At 41.7% G+C, this 23135-nt stretch overlaps 1 protein-coding gene across 6 annotated transcripts in view; it reads left to right on the forward strand.

The window, feature by feature from the left end:
* Window positions 1–23135, forward strand: part of PHIP (pleckstrin homology domain interacting protein) — a 158021-nt gene that overhangs the window by 16436 nt on the left and 118450 nt on the right. For all 6 annotated transcript variants that reach the window (XM_059701139.1, XM_059701137.1, XM_059701135.1 and 3 more), the window contains 2 exons: window positions 247–397; window positions 492–590. In XM_059701139.1, coding sequence (XP_059557122.1) covers window positions 247–397; window positions 492–590 — 250 coding nt within the window. Of the gene's footprint in view, window positions 1–246; window positions 398–491; window positions 591–23135 lie in introns of those variants that run through there.

The raw sequence follows: 23135 nt of genomic DNA on the forward strand, positions 1-23135 counted from the left end.
ACTTGGTATATTTAAGTTACATTAGTTCTTTTGTATTTTTCCTCCTCTGTGGTTTAAATGATGGTTGGGTAGCTGTTCTGTTCTGTGAGTCAAGTGATTTCACAGAATAAACATGAACTATTCTCCCAACTAAAATGAAATGTTGACTAGCCAGAACAAATTACTGTATTTTTTAAAGAGTATTTATTTGGTATAAAGAACTATATCACTTTATTTAGCAAATATTACATGTCTTTTATATAATAGGTGAAGTATTACAGACATTTAGCACCTGATCACTTGCTGCAAATATGTCATCGATTAGGACCTCTTCTTGAACAAGAAATTCCACAAAGTGTTCCTGGAGTACAAACTTTATTAGGAGCTGGAAGACAGTCCTTACTACGCACAAACAAAAGTATGAAAAAATTTCTAATAGCATTTAGACATTCTTTTCTTATTGTTTGGCTTTGTGCCCTATCTTTGTAACCATAAATATGTGTGTTTAATAGGCTGCAAGCATGTTGTGTGGAAAGGATCTGCTCTGGCTGCATTGCATTGTGGAAGACCACCTGAGTCACCAGTTAACTATGGTAGCCCACCCAGCATTGGTGAGTTAAGCTCATTTTCTTTTTAATATATTTTATTGATTTTTCACAGAGAGGAAGGGAGAGGGATAGAGTTAGAAGCATCGATGAGAGAGAAAGATCGATCAGCTGCCTCTTGCACACTCCCTACTGGGGATGTGCCGACAACCAAGATACATGCCCTTGACTGGAATCGAACCCGGGACCCTTGAGTCCGCAGGCCAACGCTCTATCCACTGAACCAAACCAGTCAGGGCAGTTAAGTTCATTTTCAAGTTGAAAATAAAAATATGTTTTATTTACTGTTAAATCAGAGAATTTCATATTATGTACATAAGCATTCAAAGAGGAAAAAGCTATCAGATTATTTTCTTATATAAGTGATATTAATAGTGAAGAGGTCATCCTCCTATATAATAAAAGGGTAATATGCAAATTGTCTCCGCGACCGGGAATTCGACCAGGGAGCGGGGCTGGCTGGCCAGCTGCCCACAGTCCCTCCCCCGGCTGGCCCAGCCTGATCAGCCCCAATTGGGGCGGGCTGGCTGGACCCACTATTTCACGAATTCATACACCGGGCCTCTAGTAATTTATAATAATAAAAGTGTAATATGCCAATTAGACCGGACATCCTTCCAACGAAGCTGCAGTGGCAGGTGCCGAGCCGCTTGCATGAGTTTCGTGCATCAGGCCTCTTGTAATATAATTATGGATTGTGTATGTTGTATCTAATTTGGCTAATTAGTTCATCGATATTTTATTTTTACAAAGAATTGTTTACTGCATCGATTTTCAACCATGCACTATTTAGTCGGAATTTACCTCTTTTCCCTTAGATTGTCAAATGAAAAATGACAATAGCAAAAAAACAATAGCCATCTGGTGTGAATGCCCAGTCTTAAACCATAAATACATAGGTCATATAATAGAGTTGCATCTTATTGGTCATGTCACATAATAATGTTGTATCTGATTGGTTAATATCCTAAATCCTTGTATATAAGTACAGGAACCTGATTTTTATTTAAAGTCACTTTGGAACAAAAAGTATAGGTAATTACTATTATTATTTTCTAAATCAGTATTATACCTTCTTTTTATGAGGTCTGCAAAACACATGTTATTTGTGCTGCAGAATTTTAGTAATTTATGTGAGCCATGAGATGAAAAAGGTTGAAAATCGTTGGATTACTAACCTGTATGTTATTAGGTTGATTTAATGGGCAACTGTATCATAATACAGAACAGTTATAAGGGTGGAAAACAAAAAGTTTGGGGGTTTTTTTGTTTGTTTTTTATAAAGCATAGTGCATTTTTTTGCCTTTAAAATTTCAAAGAAAGAAAACTGATGTAGATAGGTCTTCCTCTTGAAAATGCCTCCTAGATCCCCTTTACCTTATCAGGCCCTTACCTTATCATAGACTCCTACACATCTTCTGATGTCTTCCTTTTCTCTCCCTTCCACAAACAAAAGTATGAAAAATCCCAGGTTATACTATATAACACTGTAATATTCCTCTTATTTAATTCTACTTTAGCTATGTCGCTCTTCTGATGAAGGTAGTATAATGACCTTAAGATGTTTTAATCCTATATAATAAAAGCCTAAGATGCTAAGTGTTCGACTGTTCAACCAGTTGCTATGACGCACACTGACCATCAGAGGGCAGACATTCCGACCGGTAGGTTAGCTTGCTGCTGGGGTCCAGCTGATTGGGAATGGGCGAGACAGGCTGGACACGCCCTGGAGCCCTCCTCGACCCCAATGATGCACCAGTGGGGTCCCTCGGCCTGGTCTGCACCCTCGCAATCCGGGACCCCTCGGGGGATGTCAGAGAGATGGTTTTGGCCAATCCCCGCAGGCCAGGCCAACAGATCCCACCAGTGCACAAAAGCACCGGGCCTCTAGTAGTATTATACTTCCTTTACCACCAAGTCTAAACTTGTGAATTTTCAGAGACCTTCATTTTATTTTATTTTATTTTATTTTATTTTATTTTATTTTATTTTATTTTATTTTATTTTATTTTATTTTATTTTATTTTATTTTATTTTATTTTATTTTTTTATTATTTTCATGACACTTTATTTTAAAATTCTATTCAAAATGCAAATACTTCTGATATCAGAGAATTAAGAAAATATTTTTTTTTTCCCTAGTGAATCACATTTTATGTCTCCTTTTTTTTCCCCCTTGACATTCCCCCGGCCTCCCCTACCCCCCAGTGTCTTGTGTCCATTTGTTATGCTTATATGCATGCATACAAGTCCTTTGGTTGATCTCTTACCCCTCCCTCCCGCCCCCCAACTCTCCCTAGCCTTCCTGCTGTAGTTTGACAGTCTGTTCGATGCTGCTCTGCCTCTGTATCTATTTTTGTTCATCAGTTTATAATGGCAGAGACCTTCATTTTAATCATTGCCTCTTCTATCACCCCATCCTCCTGCCTAGCCATCTATCCAAATACTATTTTTTCCTTTTTTGGGTACTTATTATAGTGATGATATTAGTTTGTAATAATTTTACTGTATGTTTATATACTATATCTTTTTCCATTGTTTTACTTGCAGTCTTTTGTATCCTTTCATTTTTTCTATCTCTTAAAAATAGTATCCAAGTCACCTTTAAAAAAATACAGTATGACAGTCTTTGTGTTTTATCTGGAGCATTTTGTCCTTTATATGTAATTATTATATATTTGTGTTAAAGTCTATTGCTACTGGAAAGTGATCTCTTTCTCTGGTTGCTTTTAAGATTTTCTTGTTGGTTTTCTGCAGTTTGTGTTTTGGTGTTAATTCTTTTAAATTTATCTTGTTTGAGATTTATTAGGCTTGAATCTATAATGTCTTCTATTACATTAGAAAATTCTCAGACATTTTCTTTTAATATATCGTCTCTGCTTAATTCTCTCTCCTCTGGGACTCTAGTTGAACAGATGTTAGATGTTTTTACTTCTCTGTTTAGCCTTTTTTTTTTTTTTATAATTTATATTCTTTTTATCTCTGTGATGCATCTGGATTGTTTTCTGTGACCTATATTCCAAAGGTATGTGACATTTGTATGTTGGGTAATCATGGATGATTTTTTTGTGAACATATGATTGCCTTGGTTAAATAATGATCTCTTTCTATAACCTATATATAAAAGGCTAAGTGACCAACCGTACGTCTGTCCAACTGTCTGACCGACTGGCTGGTACTCATGATGCACACTGGCAATTTAAAAATAGATGTTGACTTGTGCATGTGCGATACACATAAAGGTGTTGCTGGCGACAATCGCACACATGTTTTAATTATTTATTTATATATATATATAGAGAGAGAGAGAGAGGCCCGATGCACAAAAATTTGTGTACTTGGGGGCGGGGAGTCCCTCACCCCGGCCTATGCCCTCGTGCAGTCTGGAACCCCTCGAAGGATGTCCACTTGCTGGCTTAGGCCTGCTCCTTGGGGGATCCGACCCAAGCTGGCAGTTAGACATCCCTCTGGCAACCTGGCAGCCCTTGGGGGATGTCCACTTGCCAACAGAGAGTAGACCTAAGCTGCAGTCGGACATCCTTAGCGCTGCTGAGGAGGCGGGAGAGGCTCCCGCAACCACTACAGTGCTGGCAGCCGTCAGCCTGGCTTGTGGCTGAACAGAGCTCCCCCCGTGGGAGCGCACTGACCACCAAGGGACAGCATTGAGGGTCTGCCTCTGGTGGTCAGTGTGTGTCATAGAGACCAGTCCTTCCCAGTCGTTTTGCTGTTAGGGTCAATTTGCACATTACCTTTTTATTACATAGGATAGAGGCCTGGTGCATGGGTGAGGGCCAGCTGGTTTGCCCTGAAGGGTGTCCCGGATCTGGGTAGGGGTCCCACTGGGCTGCCTGGACAGCCTGGGTGGGGGCTAATGGCTGTTTGCAGGCTGGTCAAGCCCCCCCCCGAGTGGGGACCCTCACCCCATGGAGGTTTGACCAGCCTGGGTGAGGGGCTGATGGCTGTTTTCAGGCTGGCTGCACCCCTTTAGGGTCGTGGGTCCCCACTGGGGTGCCTGGCCAGTCTGGGTGAGGGGCTGAGGGCCATTTTCAGGCTGGCCAAGCCCCCTGGCGACGGAAGCTCCCAGCCTCTCCTTTTTCCTTTATTTTTTTTTATTCTGGAATTTATTTACCTTCTATAATTGAAACTTTGTAGCCTTGAGTGGAGCTCAGAGCCAGCTGTGGTAGGCGGGAAGCTTGGCTTCCTGCATCACTGGAGCAACCAAGCCTCCTCGCTTCAGTTCCGTGGCTGCTGGCCACCATCTTGGTTGGGTTAATTTGCATATAGTCACTCTGATTGGCTGGTGGGCATGGCGTAAGGTGTAGTGAAGGTACGGCCAATTTGCATGTTTGTCTTTTATTAGTGTAGATACTATTTTGATGTAATTTTTTATAGTAACATAATTACCGCATGAATCTTTTTTTTTTTTAAATATATTTTATTGATTTTTTACAGAGAGGAAGGGAGAGAGACAGAGAGTCAGAAACATCGATGAGAGAGAAACATCGATCAGCTGCCTCCTGCACACCTCCCACTGGGGATGTGCCCGCAACCCAGGTACATGCCCTTGACCGGAATCGAACCCGGGACCCCTCAGTCCGCAGGCCGACGCTCTATCCACTGAGCCAAACCGGCCTCGGCGAATCTTTTTTCTAAATAATTTCCTTTCAATGTGCACAAATCCTTGCACTGGGCCACTAGTCCTGCCGGGAGCCGGTCCATCCTTGCTGTTTCAAGGGACCTGGCATATATGGCATACGGTTCTTAATATGTTTGCTCACCTTCTTGGCGCTGTGTTTTAACCAAGGTCACCTCTCCAACAAAGGTTGAATCCCCAGGTAGGGATTTTCCCCTGAAGTTAGGGAGGGAATAAAACCTCTTAACTAAGTGCCAGGCGGGTAATTAATCATTTTAACTACGAACAATCATGCTTAAGCTACATAATCTTTACTCCCTGGAATGGAGATAAGAAACGCCCTAACCTTTGGAATAGAGATTGATAGGATTGGAATCAACTGGTATAAATACAGATGCAACAAGACAGCAAGAGACAGAATTCAGAATACAGAACCTACACAGAACGTTCTCTAGAGACAGAAGAACTTCGCTGGAGAGAACATGCCAAAAGATCCTGGACTGAACCTGACTACAGAAATTGGCAAGAGAACCTGACTAGAACCTGGTGACTGAACCTGGCTGGAGAACCTGGACAGAACCTGGCTGGAGAACCTAGCGAGGGAACATGGCCACAGAACCTGGCTGGAGATCCGAAGCAGAACCTCTCTGGAGATCAAGACCAGACCCCGGCAAGTCCTATCTAATAAAGAGGGAATATACTAATTGACCCTCACACCATTTCAAAAACGGCGGCGCCCACAGCCAATAAGGAGTGAATATGCTAATTGGCTGCCACACCCTCAAAGATGGCAGCGCACACAGCCACAAGATGGCCAGCAGGGAGGGCTTTTGTGGGTGACCACGCCAGCAGGTGAGGGCACTTAGAGGCAACCATGCCAGCAGAGCAGAGTAGTTAGGGGAGGCTGGGCCAACAGGGAAGGTCAGATGGGGGGGACTGGGCCGGCAGGGGAGAGCAGTTGGGGGCAACCAGGCCTACAGGTGAGGGCAATTAGGGGTGATCAGACCGGCAGGGGAGCAGTTAGGTGTCGATCAGGTTGGCAGGGACATGGTTAGGGGAGGATCAGGCTGGCAGGCAGAAGTGGTTAGGGTGATCAGGCAGGCAGGCAGGTGAGCAGTTGGGAGCCAGCAGTCCCGGATTGTGAGAGGGATGTCTGACTGCCGGTTTAGGCCTGATCCCTGTGGGCAGTTGGGCATCCCTGGAGGGGTCCCAGATTGGAGAGGGTGCAGGCTGGACTGAAGACACCCCCTCCCCTCAGTGCATGAATTTCGTTCACCAGGCCTCTAGTCCTATCTAATAATAGCCAAACATGGTAATTGACTGTACCTCCCATTGAGTAATCAGCGAGATCCAGGCCCCGTGGGCGACTCCAGAAGCCGCCTGCCTGCCGCCCGGGACCCGATCCGGTCCAGGGCCGCAGGCACGCTGGCCCCGCAAGCCCCAGGAGCTGCCTGCCTTCTGCCCAGGACCCGATTTGGTCCTGGGCCGCAGGCATACTGGCCCTGCAAGCCCCAGGAGCCACCTGCCTGCCGCCCGGGACCACATTGGTCCCGGGCTGCTGGCTGGCCCTGAAAGCCCCAGAAGCCGCCAGATATGGCAGTAACTCTATCAGTAAGCACTCTGAAAGTCACTGGCATAAATGCACCAATTAAAAGACAGATTATGAGGGTGAATCAAAAACAAAACCCACTTTAAATATAAAGACACTTATAGATTAAAAGTAAATGAATTAAGCTGCAGCCTGTTTTGCTCAGTGGATAGAGCATTAGCCCTTGGACTGAAGGGTCCCAGGTTAGATTCCAGTCAAAGGCATGTACTTCAGTTGCTGGCTTGTTCCCCAGTCCCTCTCAGAGCATGTGCAGGAGGCAACCAATCAATGTGTCTCTCCCTTTCCCTTCACTCTCTCTAATATTCAATAGAAGAATATCCTTCGGTGAAGATTAACAAAAACAAAGTAAATGGATTAAGTAACATTAAAGAGATTATAAGAAGAATATATTCCAGATTTTGTTAGTTGTGTAATGGTTATGTTTAAATTATTAACACCTAAGAAATTGGGTGAAGGGTACATATAATATGCTGTAGTATTTTATAGTTTTTTTTTCCATGTATGAGATTATTTCACATTAAAATATTAAAAAATTAGAAATTAATAAAATATTAATTGAAATGTATCTGCATTACATGAAAAATCTCCTAATTGCATCTAGCATAATTTATTAAATTGTGCTAAAATTTATAAGGGTTCAATTAAAAAATATCTTAATTCTAAATGATATAATAGAAAATATGTAATAGTGCAGTTATAAGCACTTATCTGAAAATACAAATTTAAAGAAGTGAATTTAAAGAAGGGATTAGCCAAAGAAAATATATGCACAACCCATGGACACAAACACCACTATGGTGATGGCCAGAGAGAAGTGGGGGGCAAGAGCTGGGTAGAGGGGGCAAAAGGGGGGAAATAGGGACATTCTATATCCTTCCTATCTAATAAAAGAGAAACATGGTAATTAGCGTACGACCGCTACCCTTCCCATTGGCTAATCAGGGCAATATGCAAATTAACTGCCAGCCAAGATGGAGCCAGAAGCCAGGCAGCTTGAAACTAACATGAGGCTTGCTTGCTTCAGTGACGGAGGACTCCAACGTTCCCCGCCAGCTGCTTCAGGCCTCTGAGCTGCAACTCTAAGCAACTATGTTACAAATATAGAAGCTAAACAAAACCCCAGAAACCTGCTTTAGTCCCAGGCTTCAGCCAGCAGGATCGCAACATTGTTTCAAATACAGAAGATAAACAAAGGCCAGAAACCTGCCTTCAGCAGCAGAGGCCTAAGAGCTGGAGCCAAGCCTCAAAGCTAAAGCTGGCCCAGAATAAAAAGAAAAAAAGGAGCGGTTGGGAGCTTCAGTCACCCGCCAGTCTGAAAACAGCCCTCAGCCCCTCACCCAGCCTGGCCAGGCACCCCAGTGGGGACCCCCACCCTGAAGGGTGTGTGACCAGCTGCAAACAGCCATCATTCCCTCACCCAGGCTGGCCAGGCACCCCAGTGGGGACCCCCACCCTGATCCAGGACACCCTTCAGGGCAAACCAGCCGGCCCCCAGCCGTGCACCAGGCCCCTGTCCTATATAGTAAAAGGGTAATATGCCTCCCAGCACCGGGATCAGCGGAACCACGAGGCCTCCCGGCACCGGGATCAGTGTGACGGGGCAGCGCCCAAACCCCCTGATCACCCTGCGGCTCTGTGTGTGACAGGGGGCGGGGCCACAACCTCCCTATCCACCCTGCTCTGTTCGAGACAGGAGAAGGTGCCCCAACCCCTTGATCAGCCCTGCTCTGTGCCTGATAGGGGGAGCTCCCCAACCGCCTGATTGTCCTGCGGCTCTGTGTGTGACAGGGTGCGGCGCCCCAGTCTCCTGATCGGCCCTGCTCTGTGACGGGGCAGCGCCCGAACCTACCCCCCCCCCCCCCCCCGACGGGCCCTGCTCTGTGCATGACGGGGTGGTGCCGCAACCTCCCCATCGACACTGCCTTGAGTGTGACAGGGGGCGGTGCCCAACCCCCCAATTGGCCGTACCCTGAGCGTGACTGAGGGTGGCATCGCAACCTCCCAATCCGCCCTGCTCTGTGCATGACAGGGTGCGGCGCCCCAACTCCCCAGTCGGCCCTGCTCTGAGCCCAACCAGGGGCTGCACCTAGGGATCGGGCCTGCCCTCTGCCACCCGGGAACAGGCCTAAGCCAGCAGGTCGTTATTTCCCGAGGGGTCCCAGACTGCGAGAGGGCACAGGCCAGGCTGAGGGACCCCCCTTCCCCCCCGAGTGCACAGATTTTTGTGCACCGGGCCTCTAGTAATAATAATAAAAGGCTAATATGCACATTGACTGAACGGCAAAATGGCCGGTTGCTATGATGCACACTGGCCACCAGGGGGCAGATGCTCAATGCAGGAGCTGCCCCTGGTGGTCAGTGCACTTCCATATGGGGAGTGCCACTCAGCCAGGAGCTGGCTCATGGCTGGCCAGCGCAGAGGTGGTGGCAGGAGTCTCTCCCACCTCCGTGGCAGCACTGAGAATGTCCAACAAATGGTTTGGGCCCGATCCCTTGGGGGCCTAAGCCTTTAGTCGGACATCCCCTGAGGGCTCCCTGGCTGTCAGAAGGACTGCAAGCTTAGGCCTGATCCCCCAGGGAGTGGGCCTATGTCAACAAGTGGACATCCCTCAAGGGGTCCTGGACTGCAAATGGGCGCAGGCCGGGCTGAGCCCCCCGCCCCCCAGTGCACAAATTTTTGTGCACCAGGCCTCTAGTCTTATTATAATGAACAACTATTTAAAAAAACAACACAGAGAATTGGGACACTAGAGCAGTAGTTCTCAACCTTCCTAATGCCACAACCCTTTAATAAAGTTCCTCATGTTGTGGTGACCCCCAACTATAAAATTATTTTCGTTGCTACTTCATAACTGTAATTTTGCTACTGTTATGAATTGTAAGGTAAATATCTGATATGCAGGATGTATTTTCATTGTTACAAATCAAACATAATTAAATCATAGTGATTAATCACAAAAACAATATGTAATTACGTGTTTTCCTATGGTCTTAGGTGACCCCTGTGAAAGGGTCATTCTACCCCCAAAGGGGTCGCGACCCACAGGTTGAGAACCACTGTACTAGAGCATATTTGTACCTAGAAAATAAAACTGGGGGTAGAATAGTTTTTATGAAATAAAAGGAAATTAAAATATTATGGAAGCTTCCCCTATAGGGAAAAGTTTATTCTCTCTCTGAGAATTTCAGATTTATATACTATAGGAAATACGTTATGTTGTTCTTTGAATACCTTGTCAGGCAACCCTGTGGTAGGCAATTAAAGTGCAAGAGGGTTGATAGTAAATAACTTTCCTATTAATATTTGCTATGTAAGTAATTACTGTGTGCCAGGCAGTACTCTAGTATTTTCCCTTTTAAAACCTTAAATGGTCTGTAGGAGGAACTATTATTTTACAGAGAAAGAAATTGAGGCATGGAAAGTTTTGGCAACTTGACCAAAATTACACATTTAATGAGTCATGAAGACAGACTGACTCCATTATTCCTTATTCTCAATAAGCTAAACTTTCAAATAGTAACCTTGGGCTACTCAAGAAAATTGGTATTAGTCATATATGGTCAGATCAGTAAGTATTGCTGACATGAATATAGGGAATATAAGTATGACTAAAATATCTTGGGTTTTGTGTTACAACAGAGAAAGTCAGCTGGTATATTCAGGTAACAGTAAATTACTAAGCAGGTAATTGTACCTTTCTGAAAGATTTTATTTTATACTTTTTATGCTATATTACACAAAAATTATATAATATTTTTCTTCTATTCATATCATCAGGAAAATGCTAGTTCTTTATATTAAAAAAAATATACCTGTACTAGAATGCTTGTCAATTATACCTACTTTTTTATTTTTATGTATATTTTTTGAAATCTAAGCAAAAGCTGGATTGTCTATCCCAGGGGTCCTCAAACTACGGCCTGCGGGCCACGTGCAAATACAAATATTGTATTTGTTTCCGTTTTGGTTTTTTACTTCAAAATAAGATATGTGCAGTGTGCATAGGAATTTGTTCATAGTTTTTTTTTTTAAAAATATATTTTATTGATTTTATACAGAGAGAAAGGGAGAAGGATAGAGAGTTAGAAACATCGATGAGAGAGAAACATCGATCAGCTGCCTCCTGCACACCCCCTACTGGGGATGTGCCTTCAACCAAGGTACATGTCCTTGACCAGAATCGATCCTGGGACTCTTCGGTCCCCAGGCCAATGCTCTATCCAGTGAGCCAAACCGGCCAGGGCCATACTTTTTTTTTAAACTATAGTCCAGCCCTCCAACGGTCTGAGGGACAGTGCACTGGCCCCCTGTTTAAAAAGTTTGAGGACCCCTGGTCTAACCACTATGCTGTACACCTGAAACTAATACAAAATAATATTGAATGTAAACTGTAATTGGAAAATATAAAAGTAGAAAAGCTAGACTAATCAAACTGACTATTCTAGTCATGGTTTAGTGTCATGTCTTGTTAGTTTACCTTGGTGACAGCCTTGAATATCTTTACTAGAAAATTATGAATAGGATGCTATGGAAAGCAAAATTGATCAAGATTTTTACCTTAATAGTTAGCCTGCATGTTGATACAGTGTATCATTTCAAGTTATCACAGAATATGGGTCAGAAAACATATTTTTAAAATACAAACCTTTGTAGTACTGACTTATTCTTTTTTGGGGGGTTACTCTTTGCCATTTTCTGTCTGGCTATATTTAAAGATTTTCTTTGCTCTTTTTTTGGTCAGTGTGGTGTTACCAAATATCAGTGGGGGGAAAAGCACAAAACCTTAATATTTAGCTTTTCTTAAAATATAGATTTAAATGTTTAAAATCCACATATTTTAATTTTGATACATTTGGGATATAGGTAGGTTTTTAAAATACAGTTTTAATTTTAGAATAGGAAATCACCTATCAAAAAGTTTCACAGAGCCCAAAGCCAGGGATCTGGTTTTTTTGTTTGTTTGTTTTTGACAACTTAGTATTTCTGTACAGACCTAATAGAACCTATGACTTGCAAAAAAATTTGCACAGATTGTTCAAAGAGCTCCTGTGTACCCTGTATTCAGTTTACCCTAATGTTATAATTTGGTACAGTTCTCAAAACTACTAAACCAACATTGATACATTATTATTAACTAAGCACCAGCCCTTATTCATATCTCAACAGATTTCCCACTAACTACATTTTTTTGTTCCAGGATTTTCAGTCCAGGATACCATACTGCACTTAGGGTTTATTCATTTTCACTGAACTTCTTGCTGTAAGTCAGATAGATGATCACTTAAGATCAGTGTAGTGGTAAATTGGATTTTCATTCTTAACTTTTTTCCCAAACTATATGCGAACTATTGGACCTCTATTTGAATACCTCAAATTTGTCTCATACTTCAAAATGTCTAAAGTAGAACTTTTGGCCCTCTGAAACTTAATTATTCTAAGCCGAGGAGTCATTTTATTTTTGACTTTTTTATTCACTTTTTGTGTATGTATAGTAAATTAGATCTGTATACTCTTTTCTAAGGTCTTTTACATCTGTTTTCCATTACTATATCCACAGCAACATTTCAAGCCTTGGTACTTAATGCCTGAGTTTTACATCATTCATTCACTTACCAAGTAAATGTTGAGTCCCTACCTTATATCTGGCAATGGGCTATGATAAATGAATTTTTTTAGAATTGCAGGATGAACAAGGAAATGGCCTCTGTTCTAGAATTTATGGGTTGTCTGATTCTTTGCTCCTGTCTTATTTCTGTATTGTAGAACTTAGCTCTACCCGGATTTCTGAATCAGGGTTTCTTAACCCTACCAGACTGCTGTACCGATTTTTCGGTAATTTCCGAATCTGCCACTATACTGCCACTAATTTTCGGTACTTTGCCTGGAACTATTTTCTACAATGTCTCCAAGTTCCATCTTATTCTAACCACTTGTTTGCATGTAACTAACATTTTTCTATATCATGTTGGTTTTTTCTCTTTAATGCTCAGGAGCCCAAGTATAGGGGACAGTTAGGTTCAGGGCCTCAGGTCTGGTATGGTTAACCTTGATACTGCTTACATTTTGGGCCAGATAATTTGTTGTTCTGTGCATTGTATGGTGTTTATCAGAATCCCGGCTTGTACCCAATAAATTTTAATAGCAAACCACTCTACTCCATACTTCTCCCCCATGATTGTGACAACCAAAATGTCTCTAGACCAGGGGTGGGCAAACTTTTTGACTCGAGGGCCACAATGGGTTCTTAAACTGGACCGGAGGGCCGGAACAAAAGCATGGATGGAGTGTTTGTGTGAACTAATATAAGTTCAAAGTAAACATCATTACATAAAAGGCTACGGTCTTTTTTTTTTCTTTTTTTTTTAGTTTTATTCATTTCAAATGGGCCGGATCCGGCCCGTGGGCCGTAGTTTGCCCACGGCTGCTCTAGACATTCCCAAATGTCTCAAATAAAATTGCTTCTAGTTGAAAACCACTGCTCTAAATGTTCTAAAAGGCACATATGCTCATATCCTGCCTCCTTTCTCCTGATGACTTTGAATAGGCTCAGCCCTATAATGTGGCTCACAAAACTAACTTTTTCCTACTTGTCCTAACCTGGACTCTGTCCTCTAGCTTTGTACAACTCTTCCACAGCCCTTACAATCAGCCAGACTCTCTTTTATACCTTTGTCTCTGCACATTTTGTTTTTCTCTGCAATATCTTTTTTGTCTATTCATCTTTTAAAACTTAAATGTCTCTAGATAGAATTAAGTGCCTATTGTTAGTTATCTCTGTATAGCTTTTATCACATAGTTGTAGCTATTTATTTACCTTTGACTTTTATAATATTATACTTTTAAGCCCTGGAGGATATGGATTATGTTTTATTTTATTGCTCTTTATAGACCAAATTCCTTAGCATCTACACTAATAAAAGACAAAGATGCTAATCAACCATACCTTTGCTACGCCCAAGCCACGCCCACCAGCCAATCAGAGTGACTATATGCAAATTAACTCAACCAAGATGGCGGCCAACAGACAGGGTGCTGGATCAAGCAGGAGGCTTGGTTGCCCCGGTGATGGAGGAAGCCAAGCTTCCTGCCTGCCCTGGCCCGCTGTGGCCTTTGCAAAAGGCAACAAAGTTTCAATTGTAAAAGCTAAATCACAGATACCTGCTTGCAGCCAGCCTCCACTGGGAGCTTGGGTGGCTGGGGGCTGTGGCCAGCCTGCAAACAGCCATCAGCCCCTCACCCAGGATGGCCACACCCTCATGGGGTGAGAGTCCCTGCTCTGGGGCTTGGCCAGCCTGCAAACAGCCATCAGCCCCTCACCCAGGTTGGCCAGGCACATCAGCGGGGATCCCCACCCTGAAGGGGCTGTGGCCAGTTTGCAAACAGCCATCAGCCCCTCACCCAGGCTGACCACACCCTCAAGGGGTAAGGGTCTCCACTCGGGGCCTTGGCCAGCCTGCAAACAGCTGTTAGCCACTCACCCAGGCTGGCCAGGCATCCCAGCAGGACCCCCACTCCCTAAAGGGTGTGTGGCCAGCCTGAAAATGGCCCTCAGTCCCTCACCCAGGCTGGCCAGGCACCCAAGTGGGACCCCCACCCTGATCTGGAACACCCATCAGGGCAAACCATCCAGCCCCCACCCATGCACCAGGTCTCTATCCTATATAATAAAAGGGTAATATGCAAATTGACCCTAACAGCAGAGCGACTGGGAATCACTGGTCACTATGACACACACTGACCACCAGGGGATAGACAATAAATGCATGAGCTGCCCCCTGGTGGTCAGTGTGCTCCCACAGGGGGATCTCTGCTCAGGCACAAGCCAGGCTGACGGCTGCCAGTACAGTGGTGGTGGTGGGAGCCTCTCCCTCCTCAGCAGCACTAAGGATGTCCGACTGTAGCTAGGCCTGCTCCTCACTGGCAAGTGGACATCCCCCGAGGGCTCCCGGCCTGCCAGAGCAATGTCTGACTGCCCGCTTAGGCCCAATCCCCCGTGGAGCGGGCCTAAGCAAGCAGGTGGTCATTCCCCTAGGGGTCCCAGACTGTGAGAGGGCACAGGCCGGGCTGAGGGACCCTCCCGAGTGCACAAATTTTTGTGTACCGGGCCTCTAGTCCTGTATAATAAAAGCCCAGCGACCAGAACGGTAGAACGACCAGAACAACCGCTCTACCAGTCACTGTGACCACCTAGGCTTCTATCACCGGATGGCGAACGGGGAACTGGGCTGGGTGGTGATGGTGGGCAGTGCTGGTGAGCGGTGGAATGGCCCACCTCTTGGCCCCTCCCCCGGCCCACAGGCTCTAAATGCCGGATGGCGAATGGGGAACTGGGGTGAGTTGCGGGGGATGCAGCAGCCCCAGGCCACACCCCACCGGTTGCCCCCCACACACAAGCCGACCCACAGCGCGCGGTGGGGGCCGGCTAGCAGGCAGGAACAGCCAGCCTCTCGGTCCCTCCCCCCAGCCCTTAGACTCCTATCACCCAATGGCAAACTAGGAACCTGGGTGGGTGTTGGCAGGGGGTGGGGCCGGCTGCCTGCAGCCGGGGAAGATGGCCCTGGTGACAGGCTAGGCCTAGGGACCATACCCACGCACGATTCGTGTGCTGGTCCTCTAGTTAGTAAATATTAAATAGACAGTAGGTAATTCGTGTAATTGATGAACTGGGGTGAAACAAGGAAAGTTCAGCAGTGGTGAGGGTAAAAAAAAGTAGGTGGTTGGAAGAAGAGAGATAATTATCCAAGGGTAGCTTTGAGGTAAGGAAAAAAAATCTAGAAACTGTTATTTAGAAAATGAAGGTTTATTAGTGGACTAAAGTATCAATTGATTACACTTGGAATATTAGAACCTATGCTTGTACAATTTAAGAAGCAACTTTTGAGCTTATCTCAGTGCTTTCTTGTTGGTTTTTAAATACATTATTATTATTTTTAAAGTTTTAATTATTGATTTAGTTTTTTCAGAGGGAGGGAGAGAGAGAGAGAGATAGATATTTTGTTGTTCCACTTATTCATGCATTCATTGGTTGATCTTGTATGTGCCCTCTGGGGTTAGAGTCTGCAGCCTTGGTGTATGGGGATGATGCTTTAACAACTGAGCTATCTGGCCAGGGTTTGTCTTGTCTTGTTTTATTTTACTGACTTGTTTATAAATCCGGACTACTTTGTACCTACTAGTCTGTAATGCAAATTGTAAATATTTACCAAACTTAATGGAGGTAGTAGCTAAAACTCAGTTATTTCCCTGGTTATTTTGTCTCTGATCTTATGCATTTATATAGCATCTTTTTGCCTTCTCTGAAATTCTTTATGCATTAGTCTTGTACCAGCCGTGTCTATTTATAGGCATACCTCGGCAATATATCGCCACAATAAAGTGGCTGTTGCTATAAAGCAAGTCATAATCTTTTTGCTGGAAGAAGGTCCGTCCAATTTGTAAATAATTGCAATATCTGAATCACAGTAAAACAAACCACAATAAAATGAGGTATGCCTGTATTGATTTACGTATAGGAGCATTTTGTCTCAGAATCTGAACTCTAGAAACAATAAGACTTGATATGTTCTTTCAAGTTTATATCTTGCCACATAAATACTTAAATTTGAGAGGAAATAGTCAGTTCTTTGAGAAAGCTTTAGAATCTTGGCAAACATTAAATTTTTTCTAAAATGAAATTTTGTTTTTGGAAACCTTGATTTCTTTTGCAAAATCAGTTTTGGTTTTAGTTACATCCCTTCTGGTCTATTCCTATTGCAGTCAAGAGATTAAACTGCAACTACTTTAAAGCTATCTTATAATATCATACCCACTTCTTTCTTCCTAAAAGCCTTCAGCTTATTTTCCTTGGGAAATAGTCCAAAATTTCTGACCATACCTTAGGAAGTACTCTTAGTGTGCCCTCTAAAATGAAATTTTGTTTTTGGGAACCTTTGATTTGTTTTGCAAAATCAGCTTTTGCTTTTGGTTACATCCCTTCTGGTCTATTCTTATTGCAGTTAAGAGATTAAACTGCAATTACTTCAAAACTGTTTTATAATATCACTAGTGGCCCAATGCACAAAATTTGTGCAAGGGGCTAGGCCAGCCGTGGGCAAACTATGGCCCGCGGGCCGGATCCTGCCCGTTTGAAATGAATAAAACTAAAAAAAAAAAAAAAAAAAGACCGTACCCTTTTATGTAATGATGTTTACTTTGAATTTATATTAGTTCACACAAACACTCCATCCATGCTTTTGTTCTGGCCCTCCGGTCCAGTTTAAGAACCCATTGTGGCCCTCGAGTCAAAAAGTTTGCCCACCCCTGGGCTAGGCCCTCGCAGCCCCGGCTTCGTCTGGAAGGTTGTCCGGACTTTAGTTCTGCTGTTAGGTCTAATTAGCATATTAGCTTTTTATTATATAGGATGGCCACTTCTTTCTTCCTAAAAGCCTTCAACTTATTTTCCTTGGGAAATAGTCCAAAATTTTTGACCATGCATACTCTATAGTATGCCCTCTGTCTTCTTAGTCTCTTTTATTTATTGATTTTAGAGAGAGAGATGGACAGACAGACATTAGTTTGTTGTTCTACTTATTTCTGCATTCATTGCTTGATTTTTTTATGTACACTGACTGGGGATTGCACATGCAACTTGGCATATCCGGATGATTCTGTGACCAGCTGAGAATCCTAGCCCTCTGTCCTCTGGATGCTCACCGTACTACACAACTTCCTTAGGTTGTTTGAATACTATGTTCTTTCCAGCCTCAGAGCATTGCACATGTTCTTTCCTTGACCTATAATATGCTTCCATCTTTTACTGTACATTTTCCAGTCTAAAAGAACTGAACTTTTGCAGTTTAAATGTCAGTGTTTCAGAGAAATCTACTCTGACTCTCAGATAAAATCTCCCCTCCCCCCAGTTTATTACTGTACTATATTTTTCAAAATTTCCTGATATCTTTTGTTTGATGACACTTGATATTGAATATTGTAAGTCCTTGTTTCATGTCCATCTTCCCTGCTAGACTGCAATCTCTCAAGAGGTAAGTGCATTGTCTTTTGTTTTTCTCTATTATATCCCTTAGCCCATACTTGGCCAAAATAGGTGCTCCATAAGATGTTTGTTGACTGAAAATTGAATGATTAAAATATTTTAAATAGCCCTGGCCAGTGTGGCTCAGTTGGTTGAGTTTCGTCCCATGCACTGAAAGGTTGCCAGTTGGACTCCCTGTCAGGGCACGTGCCCAGGTTGCTGGTTCAGTCCCTGGTTTGGGTGCATATGGGAGGCAACTGGTCGTTGTATCTCTCTCACATCATTCTCTTCTCTGTTCCTTTTCCTCTCTCTCTGAAATTAATAAAAACTTACTTAAAGATATATTTGGCATAAAACTATAGCTTTTATTTTTATTTATTTAATACTAGAGGCCGAGTGCACGAATTCATGTGCCAGTGGGGTCCCTCGGTCTAGCCTGTGGGATCGGGCCAAAACCGGCTCTCCAACATCCCCCAAGGGGTCCCGGATTTTGAGAGGTTGCAGGCCAGGCTGAGGGACCCCACCATTGCACAGTCAGGGCCGGGGAGGGACGCGGGAGGTTGGCCAGCCAGGGAGGGATGTGGAATGGCTCCAGGGCGTGTCCGGCCTGTCTTAGTCCTGATCAGCTGGACCCCAGCAGCAAGCTAACCTACCGGTCGGAGCATCTACCCCCTTGTAGTCAGTGCACGTCATAGCAAGCGGTTGAGTGGCCTTAGCATATCATTAGCTTATTACGCTTTGATTGGTTGAACGGACGACCTGACACTTGGCATATTAGGCTTTTATTATATAGGATTTTTATTAATTTCAGAGAGGAAGGGAGAGGGGGAGAGATTGATAAGCTGCCTCCTGCACACCCTCTGCTGGGGATTGAGCCTGCAACCCGGGCATGTAACCAGACCAGGAATCAAACTCAGACTTCCAGATTCATAGGTTGACGCTCAACCACTGAGCCATGCCGGCCATGCAAACTATAGCTTTTAAAAATAAATGTTTTTTAAAGAACTATAAAATACATAAGATATTTAAAACTTAAAATATTATATTATTTTCTGTCTGAAGCAGCATCAGACTAGTTTCCAGGGAAGAAAAGAGGAGGCAGAATAATATAAACGAAGTAATTATACAGCCCTAGTAGTTGTAACGTCTGTTTTGTTTTTAGTGCTTGTTATGTACTTGGTTCATGATATTTTTTATTTAACTTTTAGAATCATTATTGCTTTCTAGATTTTATTTCAGTTAGCATTTGTGTTCTTTTTTTCAGACAAACATGGTATCTTTCAAACAAGAGGTATAGCTAAACATCAAAATTGACTGTGTAAAGATTGGGAGGATAGCTACTGTGCATAATAATCATGTTAGTTACAGTAGTAAAATGAGAGCTCTCAGGGGCATAGTGTTGCCCAGGTGATTATTTATTTCCCTTTACTCTTCCATTTTCTTTTGCCTTCCTCCTTTTTATTTTTGACCAAAAAGTTGATTACAGAATTATCAGGATTATCCTTTTAATGTTGCAACCTCCTCCTACTTTAACTAAACTTGGGACTTTTGTTTATTATAGTTATAAGTTTATTTGTCTTGTTCCTGTGTTGGTCATTTGTTAGCTATTGGTGTAGGATGATATAGAGATCAGATGGTGCTGTAGAAATAAACCAATCTGCATTGAATTATTTCCCAGATTATCTCTGGCTAGTACCGTCAGAAAAATTATTGTGGCAAGCTTATCAGTTGGCTCTGTAGTGAATTAAATGTTAAAAGTTTCTCCTTATATGATTTCTTTCCAAGTTAAATTGAACGTAAACTATCTTTGATGTGTTAGAAACAAAACTTAAAAATAAAATTGTTAGCCCTTTATAATTTACTAGAGGCCTGGTGCACGAATTCGTGCATGGGTGGGGTCCTGCCAGCCCATCCCGATCGGGGGCAGGGCTGTCTGGGGGAAGTGGCCGCAGGCAGTTGGCCAGCCATCCCAGGCCCCTGGTCGAACTCCCAGTCAAGGGGACAATTTGTATATTAGCCTTTTATTTATATAGGATGGCTAAACCAGATATGAATTGTTCATAGCATATCATTCAATCCATTGTCAAATAGGCAGTGGTTATTCTCTGTGGTATAGTACATATTCAGTTAGTTTAATATACTTAATTTTTATAGTTTCCTTTTTATGGTTAAATAAACTTAAAGTCCTTACATCTTTATCTGTGGGCCTATTTTTTCTCAGTTTTTAAATATAAGTTAATCTCTTTAGACAATTTAGATTTTTTCATATTGCTCTTATGAGTTCCATGCAGTAGGTTGAGCTATACTTTAATTAAAAAATTAAGCAGAATGAATATATGCTCAATGGAGAAAACTTGGAAAAAAAGAGCAGCTCAAATATCAGTCAGTCTCGCTGGTTATCTGTTATTAGTACTTTGGTATGTTTTCTTTCAGTCTTTTTTCCTAATAGTTTTCTTCCTAGGCAGCATAGTAAGAGTGTGCTCTTTGGAATCAGACTGTTTGAATTCAAACTTGGGCTTCATCTCTGGGAAAGTTACATTTTGTTCTTCAGTTTTCTTGTTGGAGACTAGAGGCCCAGTGCATGAAATTCGTATTCTGTAGCCCTTTTTCTTCCCACACTGTGTATCATATTTTGACGTTTATCCACATTGTTAATTGCTATAGATAAGCCTTTTTCTGCCATGAGATTCTTGAGGTCTTTCTAATAGGAGACTCTTTCTAGCTCTAAGTCCTGGTGACTTTTCTCTTCATCATAGCCGTTTGACTTTTGGTTTTATCATAACTTCTCTTTTAGTGAATTATGTAGCATTTTTTTGACTCCCACAGTCATATCTCCTTTTCATTAGAATATTTTTTCTGGTTCTTTCTTTTTTAAAAGAAAAATATATATATTTTATTGATTTTTATTTATTTATTTTTTTACAGAGAGGAAGGGAGAGGGATAGAGAGTTGGAAACATCGATGAGAGAAACATCCATCAGCTGCCTCCTGCACATCCCCTACCAGAATTGAACCTGGGACCCTTCAGTCCACAGGCCGATGCTCTATCCACTGAGCCAAACTGGTTAGGGCTGTGATTCTTAAAATGAATAAAATTATATGCCTTATCAAATACTTTATACCACACAGTATATTTGATAGGAATTCTGGAATCACTAATACTGTATATACATATATATATATATATATATATATATATATATATATATATAGAGAGAGAGAGAGAGAGAGAGAGAGAGAGAGAAAGAAAGAGAGAAAGAAAAATCAACTTATTTAGTTAGAAATTGCCCTCTTAGTTCCTGGTCATGGATGTAGCATTATTTTGTGGGTTAAACTATAGTACATCCATTATATGTATGGGTTCTGAATCCATGAATTTAACCGACCATGGATCAAAAATATTTGAGAAAAAATGTTGCATGTTGCGATGTATACTGTATAGTTAAGCTAATGATGGTTGTATCTATCATGTCTGAACATGAACAGACCTTTTTTATTGTTTACTAAGCAATACAACTATTTACATAACATTTATATTGTATTAGGTATTATAAGTAATATAGAGGCAACTTAAAACATACAGGATGGTATGTGTAGGTTATATGCAAATACTATACTATTTATATAAGGGACGTGAGTATCCATAAGGGGTGTTCCGGAAGCAATAGCCCATGTAAAGGTAGATCAGTTTGAAATTTATTTTTATGTGGTCTTGCTTTACAAAAGTTTTACTAAAATTTTTTTATGTGGTTTACTAAAGTTTAGTTTTATAGGTTCCCAAACTCTTGTTTTACAGTTAAGAGTTTAGCCATTGTATTAATCTTACATTTAGAAAACATTTATTAACACAGACCATGGAGATGAAAAAGAAATCTAGGTACTGATTTTTCAGAATTTATCTTTTGTACTGTAATTTAGGAATTGTTTATGTGGTTATTGATTATAAGTTATAGCTACTTTCGCATTTTATTTTCAGAAATTTTGGGAGCTTTTAAGGTCTTTAAGTAGAATCACAAAATAAAATAAGTCAAAATATAGTACAAAAATGAATTTAATAAAACTTAATCAAATTACTCTTTGGTAAAGTACTCTGGTGTTATTTCTGACCTGAGTATCCCTTTTTCTGTATCAGAAACGAGCCCACATGTACTGAAATACCGTCTGAGTTACATATTTTATATTCTCTGCCTCCTATTTAATTCTGGTAATCAGAAAAGAGCCCACGTTGTACAAAAATACCTTCTGACTTACATATTTTATCGTCTCTGCCTCCTATTTAATTCTGGTACTGGCACAAAAATTGGTTTTCAGGTTTTGGGATCTGACAGCCACATGCTTCTTCTTGTAGTCACTATACTTACTCCAGGGCTTTGATTTCATGAGCTCATAGAAGTTAATAGGCACTAGTTCTGGGACCCTTCAGTTCTGATTGTTAAGGCGGAACAGCTTTCCTACACTGTAGTAGACATTGTACAGCATATCATATTGTTAACGGTTTAAAAAAATTTTAAAAACCTCTGCATTTTTGTTAACTAATAGTAATTTAATTTTTTTCAACTCATCTTTTTAAACAATGGTTAATTTTGATCTTAGATAAATTATTGCAGTCACACCATGTGTCCCTGTCCATTTTACAAAGTGCTTAGCAGAAGGAGAAGAAAATTTAGAAGGGTTGGGGGTTATGGTATTTCTGCTTTATGTTCATTCTTACTTGCAGAGATTTTATTATTTTTCTAATGTCCTAAAAAATGTAGTTACTGTGATAATGCATATGCTCTTTTCTGGCAGCTACCCATTTACCACCCATGAAACTTAGTTCAAATGGCACAGATTTGTATAGTGAGAAAAACTATGGTAACTTTATGTTTATCTTTTTCTAAAATCCTCTGCATTGAAAACTTGGTCTCAACTATAAGAAGAAAGCATCATGTTCCTGGATAGAAAGGTGTCAATTGTTTATAAGTGAATGAAATTAAAGTTATATTTTCAACACATTAATTTTTTTGCAGTCATTTTTATTGTTAAAAGTATTACAGATGTCTCCTCTTTCCGCCATTGACCCCTCCCAGCCCCCACCTAGGCCTTCACCATGGTTTATACACATATACAGCAAATTGAAGTTTTAAAAACTTTTTAGTGATCCTCAAATTAGATAATAATCAAGACTAAGACATTTCAAAATGGACACATAATAAAGTAAAATAATCAGATCAATATTAAAACATTATTATGTATAAAATTAAAATTTTGGTACTGGCATATAAATAGACATATTATCAGTGACCTGACACAGAAAT

The sequence above is a fragment of the Myotis daubentonii genome, chromosome 6 (genome assembly GCF_963259705.1).
Source record: "Myotis daubentonii chromosome 6, mMyoDau2.1, whole genome shotgun sequence".
NCBI classification, from domain to species: Eukaryota; Metazoa; Chordata; class Mammalia; order Chiroptera; family Vespertilionidae; genus Myotis; species Myotis daubentonii.